At 36.9% G+C, this 14,142-nt stretch overlaps 1 protein-coding gene across 1 annotated transcript; it reads left to right on the forward strand.

Moving 5' to 3' along the window:
* Nucleotides 1–12,057: 12,057 nt before the first annotated feature.
* LOC138891394 (uncharacterized) lies at nucleotides 12,058–14,136 on the forward strand. The gene is made up of 2 exons (XM_070191456.1): nucleotides 12,058–12,459; nucleotides 13,717–14,136. The coding sequence occupies exons 1-2, from the start codon at nucleotides 12,238–12,240 to the stop codon at nucleotides 14,134–14,136; spliced, it is 642 nt and encodes a 213-aa protein (XP_070047557.1). The 5' UTR covers nucleotides 12,058–12,237.
* The last annotated feature ends 6 nt before the right edge of the window (nucleotides 14,137–14,142 follow it).

Below are 14,142 nucleotides of genomic sequence, written 5' to 3' on the forward strand. Positions count from 1 at the left end.
CTTTTTTATCCTTACTCATGTCTTCCTAAAACTTTGTCGCTCTACCATACTTTAGCTTGCGACCTACACATATCCATTTATACCACTCGCAACTTTCCTTCAACTTGCTTACACCATAGATTTCCTTATGTTATTCTGGAACATCAAGCGAGACATCACATCATCTCAAAACCTTCTCTACTCTTTTAACTAGACCTCTCGATACCTGGAAACCATAGGCTGGAAGATATGCCACTAATGACACTGTTATCCTTCCTGGATACCGAATCCCAACGCTTCTCTCCCTCTATCTGAAGTATAAATTATTCACAACCTTCTGCACCTGAGTATCCCGTACGTTGTTTACCTTTACCTTACTTACCTTAAAATATCGCATCACATTTTCTATCTCTTTCATGATCTCCCTTCCACATAGGTATAATTCACATCCACAACTTGAAGCTCTATTATAATACTTGCACCTCTGGTGCATACACAATCCAGTGGGAGCTTCATACTGACTTCTTATGAGGCTGATACTCTTCTAACTGGCTTTATCGTAGAGCCATCAATATGGTTGTTGTACTATCTCTCTTGTACCTCTGATATTAAGAGTGATTCCGCTATGTTGTCAGTCACGATTTATATAATTTTTCTGGGTCCAATAATCAGACTCCTGATTTACTTGGTTGATGTAACTCTTTAGTTTCCTCTTCCTTCTGATCAGCCTTTATGTAGGCTTAAGCTATCTTCCGATCTGCGGCTCCTGGTATTAGTTATTTTTTTAGCCTTTCATGCGTGCTATGGAATATCCCTAATACAACCTTCTAACAATTTAACCCTTTGTCTATTGACCTGGACTCAATTCTTTCTTTTAACTTATACTGGAGTCTTCTACGGTTGTATGATTGTCAACATATATGTTGCATGGATAATACTCCGTCTTAAGTGCGTTCATAATGTAACTAACTCTGGATCATTGATTGAATAATTCCTTTCGTTCTTTCTCAGCTTTATGCCCCCTTGTTGCATTCATACTTAGCTTATCTTAGTTCCCACGCATGCCGGAATTTTTATACAACTCATATGATCTCGAATATTATTTTTGATTTTTACTTCCCGTTCACTAACCACGGTAGGTGCCACTTTTTATGGAGTGCATGCAATGTTGTAGTGGGACTGTTTTTACAAGACCATTTCCTTTTCAAGTTACTATGTTTAGGTTGAAGCCTTCTTCCTTATTTCCTCAGCTAGTTTTTCATTGTCGCACTTAGGGAGGACCCTCTGACTCTTGTAAAGCTGCGAGCTTATCACATCGTATACTTGACAAAATTTTTGTTGTTCTTCCTCGCCTATAATTATCTGTAGTTACTTACCTTCATGTCCTGGTGCTTGTATGGTTGCTTTTGAACTGATATTTTGACTGTATTTCCAGTGGCATTCTCTTTTATTTTCGTAACACTCATATAGTACCTTTAACTATCCCAACTCATATCTGAATATTTCTCAAGGATCACGATGTCATACCCACGAGACGGAATTCCCCATGTTGGGGTTCACTATATTTATCTTGCACGATCTGTTGATTTGTCTGTATCCTCTTATCTAGCCATAACTAGGCTCTTCCTGAATCAACTACTAACTATTCGTTGGCCCATTCTCATATCAACATTCCGCGTAATCTTTCTTGGGTTATTTCCTTTATCTTAACTTACGTCTCGCACTGGCTCCTTATTTATCAATAACATCTCGGGCAGGAACCTTACTTCCTCTCCTTGACGTCGTGTTTGCATAATGTTCTGGAATCATAGCATATCTGTATGATTTCAATAAGTGCAATCTCATCCCTGTTTCATTTTTATCGCATTCTTCCTTTATCATTCCATAGTTACTAAAACCACTTAATTTTGACTTAATGTCACCTCCCCCCCCCCCCCCCATATTCCCCCTTTAGGGGAGTACTAAGATTTAGTACTACGATGATCTGCGTATAGATGTTTTACCTCGTCATCTTTGGCGTCTTTTCACATCATCGATAACCCTTACTCGCCTTGCGGTAATCCTTCTGTACCAAGGATAACAAAATTCCTTACTCACGAGGGTGTCACCTAGTATAACTGGCACATATAGTCCCTTAAGCTTAACTTTGCTCACATTGCTTGCTTTAGTGAAGCGCCTTCATGAATGACCTTTAAAGGGTAATCTTCTGTCGTCCATTCTATTATCGCCGGAACGCAATCTCTGAAATTCTCATGATGCCGACTATTATCAAATCACTCAATCCCTATTACTCTGGGGTCTAACTTTTCCTTTTGTTAATCATGTTAGAGTCATGAACTTATTTCTCGAAATGAGGATATGACTTTATGGCCTATACTCTTTTGTTGTCTCAAGGCCTGTCACCTCTCGTCTTTTCCTTCTTTTGACTATAGACTCTGTAATACTATTTTTCTTTTATCTACCGTTGTCATCCATGTATCACATCTTACTCATAATACTTCATTAACTCTCTTATTATTTCCTTGCTGACCTTTCTGTCTATCACTTTATTTTGAAAACTTCAACAAAACATTCTTTTGCCTTTAGCTCCCCTTGATCCATCCACTGGCTCTTCGGGTTGCCTAACATTCTCTCTCTACTAGAGATGGGAGACACCTTAAGATAATATTTATCCCTTCCAAGCTTCTAGTGCCTATATTTGTAGTACTCATATCTAGTTGTACTATTTTAGAGTGCACCATCTGGGTGTCTCACAAGGATATCTATTAGCACATTTGCAATATCCTTTGGAAATGTTAGCTAACGCAAACAATCCATCCATCATTTTGGGTTACTCTAACCCCAGCCGGATCTTGATATCCCGTCCTTCTCTTAAACCATATATGTTATCTCCCATATGGCATATCTGAGATGGGGTGGCCGGTTGTACATACATCTGTTATTGTTGAAGGTAACTCAAAAAGCTTATATTTCTCTGCCTGAATTGTAAATACTTATAATCTTCATTAACTGGGCGCCTCATACCCTTCTTCACCTTGCTTCTTTTATTTGTTGAAACTTGTATCTACCTTCTGAATCTCTCATTACTTTTCACCATATGGGTGGATAGATATTCTTACCTTAGTCTCCTTATCAAGAAGCTTACACGTCTTAGTATACACATGTTCTGCTGAAGACCTCACATTTACTCATCATAAGCATGATGCAAAATCGAGTTCCTCTGACTCAACTCTTCCACAGCCACATTCAATCTATTACCAACTGTCTTTCTGGAGGTAGGTATCGTTGTATTCAGAATAAAATAGAATTTAGGAGTTCGAATTCTTACAAGTGAGCTCTAATAAAACCTACTTATAAGTGTGGTGCACAACACACCCATAAACAAGACTCTAGTAGACACGACTTGTAGACTCCCTAGGACATAACTGCTCTGATACCACTTTTGTCACGACCCAAACCGATGGGCCGCGACGGGCACCCGACACCTTACTCAACCGAGTACAAACGTAACATATCTTCCATATCATATTATCATAGATAAATGAGCCAGAGAGGCTGTCGTCAGATAAGTAGAATAAAACATAAGGAAACACTCAATATTTGATGATCCAACATGTAATACAAACTTATACATATGACATACGGTCCTACAAGACCAAAATGATCACTCGTACACTATACATAGGGCGACAAGGCCATAAAATCTTTCACATACATGACATATTACTACAAGTGTCTAAGAGTAGATAAACACCATAAAGGTCGGGACAGGGCCCCGCCATACTAAACAATACATGTCCATATCATACTGACCAAATAAGCAATACCGGAGCAAATGGAGAGCACAAACATCTTCCGCTGAGCTGATAGCCTACTTGGAGGACTCTCAACCTGTCTATCGGGACCTGCGAGCATGCAACGCAGCATCCTCAGGCAAAAGGGACGTCAATACAAATAATGTACCGAGTATGTAAGGAATGAAAATTAGTAAATAAAAGACATAGAGAAACATGTAAGTCTGAATATCTCTATGAATCATTTCATATTTATAATGTCATGTATATGGGTATAAATGTCATATAATGCATAGGTATATGCGTTCATAACATCATCAAGCCTCTGAGAGCATCCCATAATATCATCTCGGCCACTGTGGGCAAATCGTCAATGTATACCAGCTGATCAGGTGGTGGTGCGTATATAACGCCATAACCTTTTCCCATATCCCACATACATATAATATACGCGTATATAACGTCATCTGGTCATGGGTCAATGTACATGTATAAATGAATGAAATGCATAAGAAGTGCGTTAATAAGGTTTCTCGGAATGTCATAAAATCTATATGTCTTTCGGATAAACTTTATCAAATACGTATTTTTCTAAGACCCATGAACAGAATATATAATAATAATTCATATGGGGAATCAAGAATATAGACACCCCTAGTACTTCTATGAATAGAGTCATTTATGAAAATTATGCGTTTACTCGTTTCGTTTGTATCGTATGGATCATGCCAAAAAGAAAGAAGGGATAGCCTTAACATACCTGAGCCGATTCTCTTGACAATCAATCTAACACACGTCAATTGCGAAAAAGACACTTAACGGCAGATCGAAGTAGGAAAAAATCTGTATGATGTTTATGAGAAAGATTGTGCCGTGCTCTCTTAGAATTGCAAATTCCGTTGCTATTACGCAGTATATCTTTGTATGAAATGCTTGAAGCAATAACGTTGCTATTGCAAAATCATCTTTGCTGAAGCCTTCTTCTTAAGATGTGATCAATTCAATAACGTTGCTAAGATACTAAGAAATCTCGTTTGAATTTTCATTGTAACCTCATCCGTACTTTGTAGTCATAAGTCTCTTCCAATTTGTGATGTTAGAGAGCCTTTCTTAATAGCATTTTTCAACCAAAAATGAGATAAGGTGCACATGAATTTAAATGGTGCCACCACCTCCTTAAGTATAAGATTAGTTGGCAAGCAATTTGTTGCCACACTTTCATAATCCCACGTGGATAGTTGCCTCCCCTAATAATTATCCAAAGTCCTTATTAATTACCCCTAAATTCTTTAATTAACTAGTTAATCTCCCATTAACCAATAATAACTAATTACCCACATAATTAAGAATTATCTCAAATTACTCAAAATACTACTCACTTTTAACACACTTTATATACCCTACTATCGTGGTCATGGGGTACCTTGTATGGCACTAGTCCATAAATACCGGGTATTATAGCTTGGACCGATCAAACGCTAAAATCAAGAATGAATAATAAACAAATCCGAGTCAATAACACTTACCCCAATCCAAATAGTGAAAATTCCCTCTAAAATCGCCCAAATCTGAGCTCTAGATCTTAAAATGTGATAAAATAACCAAAACCCTCAAAATAGAGTACTTAAGGGTTTGTCCAGTGATACCCTTCGTGATCGCAGAATCTACTTCTGAAGAGCAGGTTGACAACCAATTATTTTCTGAAGAGAAGCATCACTCTGTTGGAATTTGTGAACATCTTCCTGCTTCATCAACAACGCAATAAACTTGAGGGTGAATACACCGAAATCAAAACTGCAAACACATGCAAGAAAATTGAAAGATTCAACAAAAACAACACAAAAATGTAAGTTGCATGTAAATTAAAAAGAAAAATATATGTCAGTGCATACTTGTTCTCCTGTTGGGGTGCAACCATTCACTTGATCTCAAATTCAGTAACATCGTTTTTGTAGTCTTTATGTTCACCACAAAAATTCATACATTTGAGCATATGCGGGATAAGTCGAGCAAAACGTTTGATGAGCTTTATTGCCCTCTCGTACGGTTTATTGTGTAAGGAGTCATACACATATATTATTTTTGTTTTAAATTCCAACACTCCCAACAAGTAATGAGTTTATAATTGATCTTCAGCTATTTGATCAAGACAATTGAAATAAACACTCTATCGACATAAACCCACGAGATTAAACATGATTGTTCAATGCTTATTATATAATTAGCCGTCTTATGCCTAGTTAATTCTTCTTCAAACCAAGTGAATTCATTAAGTTCATTCGGTTGTATGGGTACACCTACCTCAACTTCTTTCTTCCTACCCCTCTTCGTCTTTGGTTTACTCTTTAACTGCTTAGACACAAGTTTCTTCTTATCCTCTTCTAACGAACACTCTATAGCAAGTTTGACCACAAACTTATTGAAAACCAAATCAGTTGTAGTGCATTTTGATTATGGATAATCCAAAAGGTGATAGCAATTTTTATTGTGCAAATAGTATACCCCAATATCGATATGCTCAACAGAGCAAAAAAAAAAAATAGAAAATATTAGAAACATATACATAAAAGAAAACATAAAGTATGACATCTGAAGTGTACAACTAATTTGGGATCCGGTCACATACCTCGTCCACAAGATCAAAGTTAGGGTCTGTAAGTTCTAAAAGGAACGACTTATCCAATGTGAGTGAACCCAAATTGAACGTACACTCATGTTCCCGCTTGCTCGCCTTCAACCATTTTGTAAATCTCTGCAACATTTGTTTATCTTGCTTCACATAATGGAATGAACATCGTCTTACATGCTTATCTTTTTTCGTATATGCACCCTTTATCTTTGTCTTATGAGTGACATATAGAGTTCTCAACCAATGACTGAGATTGCAATTCTTTTTCCCTAAAGCACCTACTTCAGCTGGTATTGGATGTGCTTCATCCTGCTGTTGTTCGGTATCAACTTAAATCGTTGCTTCAGATGCAGCTGAACCATCCACACACATAGCAACAAATTGCTCTGCAACAACCTCTTGCGTATGACATTATTTTGTTACTTGAGTAGCAACAAAAGAAGATTCGCCTTCTACAGGGCTCTCTTGTAGTGCCAAGTGAAAATGAACAAATATCGAATTGAGGGATATCAGTGACATGGGGGGATAACTTTCTCCTCTTAGAACTTAGTTCAAGTTGTGACCCATCAGATGGGATCTATAAGGATTACGCCAATATATTACAACAACAACAACAAATACAATATAATCTCATAAGTAGGGTTTGGGGAGGATAGTGTGTACGCAGACCTTATCATACCTGGTAGGTAGAGAGGATGTTTCTGATAGATCCTCCGTTCAAGGCAAGATGAAAATAAAGTAGTAGCATAAGAATTAACAACAACAAGATAACGAAGTAAAGAGGACAACACATAAAACTAGATATCTAACAATAATATCGCACCGGACTAACACTAATGCTACTGGTATGTAAAAGAAATACTTTCGACAACCTACTAGCCTTCTACCTTATTTCTTGACCTCCATACCTTCCTGTCAAGTGTCATGTCCTCGGTAAGCTGAAGCAACGTCATATCTTGCCTAATCACCTCTCCCGAATACTTCTTTGGACTACCTTTGCCTCTCCTCAAACCCACCAGGGACAACCTCTCACACCTCCTCCCCGAGGCATTTGCGCTCCTCCTTTTCACATGCCCAAACCATCTAAGCCTTGCTTCCCGCATCTTGTCTTCCACCGGAGCACTCCTACCGTGGCCCAAACATATTCATTCCTAATCTTATCCATCCTGGTATGCCCGCACATCTATCTCAACATCTTCATTTATGCTACTCTCATCTTCCGAACATGAAAGTTCTTGACTGGCCAACACTCTGCCCCATACAACATAATCGGTTTAACAACCACTCTGTAGAACTTACCTTTAAGTTTAGGTGGTACGTTCTTATCACATAACACACCAGATGCGAGTCTCTATTTCACCCACCTTGCTCCGATACGATGTGCAAAATCCCCATCAATCTCCCTATTTTCTTAGATAATAGACACAAGGTACTTGAAACTATCTCTCCTAGGGATAACTTGTGTATTAAGCCTCGCGTCCACATCCTCTTCATTGGGCTTGTCACTAAACTTGCACTCCAAGTATTCTGTCTTGGTCATACTCAACTTGAAACCTTTAGACTCCAGGGTTTGTCTCCAGACCTCTAGTTTCTCATTTAAACTACCTTGTGTCTCATCAATCAATCCAATATCATATGCATATAATATACACCAAGGCACCTCCCCTTGAATGTGTTGCGTCAGTGTGTCCATCGCGAATGCAAATAAGAACGGGCTAAGAGTTGACCCCTGATGCAACTCCATCATAACTGTAAAGTGTTCCGAGACCCCCTCCCCCACTATCCTCACCTGGCTTTTAGATCCATCATACATGTCCTTAATCACTGTAGTGTAAGCAATATGAACACCTCTAACGTCCAAGAATCTCTATAGAACCTCCCTTGGGAGTTTGGCGTATGCTTTCTCTAGGTCAATGAACACCATATGTAAGTCCATCTTCCTCTTCCTTATACTGCTCCACCAACCTCCTTACAAGGTGAATGGCTTTCGTAGACGAACACCCCGACATGAATTCGAACTGATTTTCAGAAATAGATACACTCCTTCTCACCCTTGCTTCCATCATACTCTCCCAAACTTTTACAGTATAGCTCAGCACCTTGATACCCCTATAGTTTGTTATAATTTTGTATATCACCCTTATTCTTATACAACGAAATTATCGTATTCCACCTCCATTCTTCAGGCATCTTCTTTGTCCTAAAAATGTTGTTAAATAACCGAGTGAGCCATTCCAAGTTTTTCATACCCACACTCTTCCAAAACTTCCACCGGGATCTCGTCTGGCCCACTCGCTCTTCCCCTACTCATCTTATGCATAGCCCCCTCGACCTCCTCAATTCTTATACACCTACAATAACTAAAATCTCGACGACTCTCGAAGTACTCCAAATCACCCAACTCAATGACTCTTTCCCCTCCTTATCTAGGCATTTATGGAAGTATGTTTGTCATCTACGTCTAATATGTGCCTCTTCCACTAATACTCTGCCTTCCTCATCTTTGATGCACTTCACTTGGTCTCGGTCATGGGCCTTCCTTTTTCTCGCCTTGGTTAGTCTGTACAGCTTCTTGTCCCCACCTTTATCCCTAAGATATTCATACAAATGTCTAAACGCTACAGTCGTAGCCGATGTAACCGCTAGCTTCGCCTCCTTCTTGGCCTTCTTGTACCTCTCTTTATTCGTCCTCTTCTCCTCCTCGTCCTTGCTCTCTACCAGCTTCATATACGCCACTTTCTTGGCTTCTAAGTGCCATCGTTTTAAGAAAATACTACAATGTTCAACACAACCATACCTTACAAGAAATCACAGAATAAACATATATAACTTCATAAAAACATTTATATGAATTTAACCTCTGAAAAGAGCTAATTTCTAAACACTTCATGAATCATGTCTCTGAAGATAGCCTCCGGAAAGAACTTACTTCGGAATACTTCAGAATATGAAGTTTTGAATAATGTCATACTTCATCATCATTAGCTTTATTACAAAAATCCAAAAACACCCACAGAAATAAAGTATCACACAAAATGATAGCTTGAAACTACAACATGCATCAAAACCTAAAACAAGTTAAACCCTAAAAACAATCAATGAAAGACAAGGGTCTAAACTATTCGTCTTTTTTTAAACACCAAACATGATTAAAATAAACATATGTACAAAACATAAACCAAAAAACCTCACAAGAAATCACAGAATAAACATATATAACTTCATGAATTATATATCTGAAGTTAGCCTATGAGCTAACTTCAAAATACTTTAAAAATCATGTCTCTTAAGTTAGCCTCTGAAAAGAGCTTACTTCGGAATACTTCAAAATATGAAGTTTTGAACAATGCAATATTTCATCATCATTAGATTCATCACAATTAATCCAAAAACACATATAGAAATAAATTATAACAAAAAATGAGAGTTTAAAGCTCCAATAACACAAATTAAACCATAAAAACTAGTAATTTTACCACTAATCAATGAAATACTAGGGTTTAGACTAATTGTCTTTACTTTAAACATTAAACATGATTAGACTAAACATACAGAACATCAACAAAAATAGAAAAACCATCATTATATTACCGCATAATAGGCAAATTGAAGCATAGAAAAAATGTGAAATACTAAAATCATACCTGTAATAGATACTAAACCTTGTCGAAAAAAAAGACTGTTGTTCTTCCGTTAGAGAAATCTGAGAATTTAACAAGAAAAACGAACACAGACGAGAGAAAGAGAAACATTGATAGAAAGAAACCTAGAAATATAGACGAAAGATGCCTTTTAAATGGAAAGGGAAAAATCATCTTTTCGCTACATTTTTAACTAAGTGGAGGGTAACTATGCAAAGAACAAACCAAAGTGGGTATAAAATCAACGTTTGGCGCAAAACTGAGTGCCATATGAAAATTGTAGGTAATTTCTTGTCATTTTCTGTAAATAACCCCAGTCCACCTTCCCCTTAATGGCCCATTTAGGCTAAGCCCATTAAAGGAAGTAGAGGGGGGAAGTGCACAGATAGCTACTACTTAGAGATGTATTTACTCTTAAGTAATTGTTTAAAATATATTTACTCTTTATCCAGTGCTTTAATAAATTTTTGCCCGCCCGGACAAAAATACCTCTGTGCTAGACATTATGGCCTTAACTCATGAGTGCTGTATAAATATTAAGGACAAAGTGTCCTGAATTAGCACCTTTTGTTTTAAACTTTAGGACATCCTGTCCTTAACTTCATAGTGTAGCGTAAATATTAAGGACATAATGTCCTTAACTTCATGAGTGTTATGTAAATATTAAGGACATGATGTCCTTAACATCATGAGTGTCATGTAAATATTAAGGACAAAGGGTGTGTTTGGTATAACGAAAAATATTTTTCGTGAAAAATATTTTCCAAGAAAATATTTTCTTGGAAAACAAGTAGTAATTTTACTCATTTTACGGTGTTTGGTACGCAAATTAAGGAAAATAGCTTCTCAAGAGTATTCTTAAATTTTAATTTAGATACAATAAACATAAATCCATAAACTTTCGAACTAACAACCTTCCGAACCCACAAATTTTATAAACTTCTAAACCGCTAAACTTTCGAACCCGTAAACTCTATAATTTTTAAATCCGTAAACTTTCAAACACATAAACCTCCGAACTCATAACTTTGGAACTCGTAAAATTTCGAACCTGTAAATTGAAAATAAAAAAACAGACCTGAAAATATTTTTTTTTGTGGGGGGTGAAGGGGTTGGGGTGGGTGGGTGGTGCAGAAAAACAAAAAAACAAAAAACAGAAAATCAAAAATACAAAAAAAAAAGTTAATTTTTTTTGCAGGGTGGGTGGGGGTGGTTCAGAAAAACGAAAAAATAGAAAATTAAAAATACAAAAATAAAAAAGTAAAAAAAAATCGGGGGAGGGGGTGGGGGTGGGGGTGGGGGTGGGGTGGGTGGCGTAGAAAAACGAAAAAAATAAAAAATTGAAGTTGGAGGGGGTTGGGGTTAGATGTAAGGGTAGGTAGAGTTTTCGGAAAATATTTTCCTAACTTTTTCTAGGGAAGTCATTTTTCTCCAATTTCAGGAAAATGTGATATCGAGAAAAATATTTTCCAAACTATTTTGTGCAACCAAACAGTGAAAAATGAAAAAATATTTTTCAAAAAATATTTTCCGTCATACCAAACACACCAAAAATATACTGTATTTGCACCTTCTGTCGTCATACCAAACACACCAAAAATATACTGTATTTGCACCTTCTGTTGTATTATTAAAATAATAAATAAATATCAATTACTACTTTTAGTAGGATTACTTCCCGAAATGATGTATAACAAAAAAAATCGATTATCAAATTACTCAAATAAATAAATATGATTATTCCACAATTTCTCAATCAAACAAAAATAATATATCAAAAAATATTTTTGAAATAAGGGTGGGTCGGGCCCTAATAAATCGGGTCAATAAATTTTTGTTGGGTCTGATTATTAATTATTTAAGAAAGACAAAATAGTAGTTCCGTTAAACTAAGGGCATGAATGAGCAAATATAAGATGAATTGAGCATATATATGTGCCACACGCCCTAATTAGCATAGTTAAGTGATATATATGAACCTTTTTCCCTAAAAGATAAATAGCACATTCTGAAGTTGAGGGAGTTTGGTGGAGAGAGAAAAATCTCTTTACAACGTCACTCTGGTTTTCGAAGCTACTGGTACATTCCATTATCACTAGAGAAAGTATAGTGAACTCAAACTTGAGGATGACAACAAACCAATAAACCAAACTAAAAACCCTTTAGTTTGCAATTCTGTTGAAATATACCAAACATGGCCTTACCAATCCCAGCACAGCTCTTGCTCGAGCCACCCAATTATGGAGTCTTGCAAACCCCTGGAGGAGTTATTAGTGTCACAGTTAGAACAAGAAAAGCTAATAATTCCAACTTGTGTTTTTATAATGGAGACAACCCTAGGTTGTATTCAGGTCTCACAAGGACAAGGGCGGCCTGCAGTGATGGAGGGGGTGAAGTTTATGTTAACCCTCACCAGGTGAAGTTTATTTCTCCTACTGGGTTGCTTGTATTTTAGTTTCTTATTGCTTTTTGTCTCTACTCTGTCATGCTGGATTTCGGTTTACTTGCACTAAGCATTTTGATCATCATGCTATGAGTTTTCAAACTCATTTGTGAATGTTATGTGGATCATATTTGTCTCTTATAGGAAATTTCGGTTTACAAAACACAACTTTACAGCTTGTTTGGATGGTTGTTACCCATCGTTTTATAATGTATTGTATTGTATTGTATCATTTTATAAATACAATGTTTGGATGGATTGTATTGTTTGCGGTTGTTAAATAATATTTTGCTGTTTGGTTTGACTGTATGGTACTATACTGTAACTGATAAGTTTACTAAAATACCCTCAATTGTTTAAATATTAAATTTATCAATAATTACGCATAAAAATAATTTAAGAAAATCCCTTTCTACTAATTTATCACCAAATATGTCTTAAAAATAGATTAAACAATGCACCCAAGGGTGTGGCCTAGTGGTCAATGAAGTGAGTGAGAACCATGAGGCCTCAGGTTCAAATCACAGCGGAGGCAAATGCCGGGTGATTTCTTCCCATTTATCCAAGCCTTGGTGGATAGAGTTTACCTGGTACCTGTTGCTGGCGGGAGGTGGCAGGTATCCTGTAGAATTAGTCGAGGTGCGCACAAGCTGGCCCGGACACCACGGTTATCAGAAAAAAAAATAGATTAAACAATTAAATTCATTCAAATTCTAACAAAATTAGCAATTTTAGGTTGAAGTTGGAAGCGGCAGAAGTTCTGAAAAAAAAGGTACGAAGACAAAGTAGGTTATAGGTGGGAGATTTGGAGTTAAAATATTTAAAAAAAAGGTAAACGGTAAAATAGAATTATGGAGTAATAAGTTAGGGCATAATTGGACAGAAAAATAGGAAACAATCCCACCACACCAAATCGGTTGTTTAAAAAATGGGACTTTTCGTTGTTCCGGAACAATGAATTTAACAATACAATACAATCAATTTTAATGAAACAATACGATAAACAATACGATACAATGAGTAACGACCATCCAAACAAGCTGTTAACCTCCAGTTCTTAATCCTAGAGATAAACAAATATAAACCTGTTTGCTTAATGTGTACTTAATCCTTGAGAGTACTTCCATTTTTTAATGGTGATCTTTCTTTCACCAACTCTTTCAGAGCTTATCTGCATCAAGTTAAAGCATGTTTTTTACATGATGATGAATCTTCCTCTTTCATTTACAGGATGTTGATATGTTAAAGGATAGCTCATCTAACACAGGTGACGGTTACATTGCCTTGTTTGTTCGGATGCTTGGTTTGGACTATGACCCTCTAGATAGAGAACAGACAGTCATTGCTCTCTGGAAGTATTCACTTGGAGGGAAGCAGTGTGTTGATATGTTAATGCAGTTCCGGGGTTCTGTTAATCTGGCTGTGAACCTTCTAAGGTCTGAGTCTGATGCTGCTTGTGAAGCAGCTGCTGGTCTTTTGAGGATGATATCCTCAGTGAATATGTACAGAGAGCTTGTGGCAGATAGTGGTGCAATAGAAGAGATAAACGGCCTCTTGAGACGTTCTTCCCTCTTCCCAAATGTGCAAAATCTACCTCATTTTTTCTGTCCTCATGTCTTTTTGATACAAGCATTTGAGGCACAAGCTTGAATTTAT

The sequence above is a fragment of the Nicotiana tomentosiformis genome, chromosome 12, assembly GCF_000390325.3.
Source record: "Nicotiana tomentosiformis chromosome 12, ASM39032v3, whole genome shotgun sequence".
Lineage (NCBI taxonomy): Eukaryota > Viridiplantae > Streptophyta > Magnoliopsida > Solanales > Solanaceae > Nicotiana > Nicotiana tomentosiformis.

Coding starts and splice junctions, on each gene's coding strand:
- LOC138891394 (XM_070191456.1), top strand. CDS start 12,238: ATGGCCTTACCAATCCCAGCACAGCTCTTGCTCGAGCCACCCAATTAT. Junction 12,460..13,716: donor TTTATGTTAACCCTCACCAG/GTGAAGTTTATT, acceptor TTTCATTTACAG/GATGTTGATATGTTAAAGGA.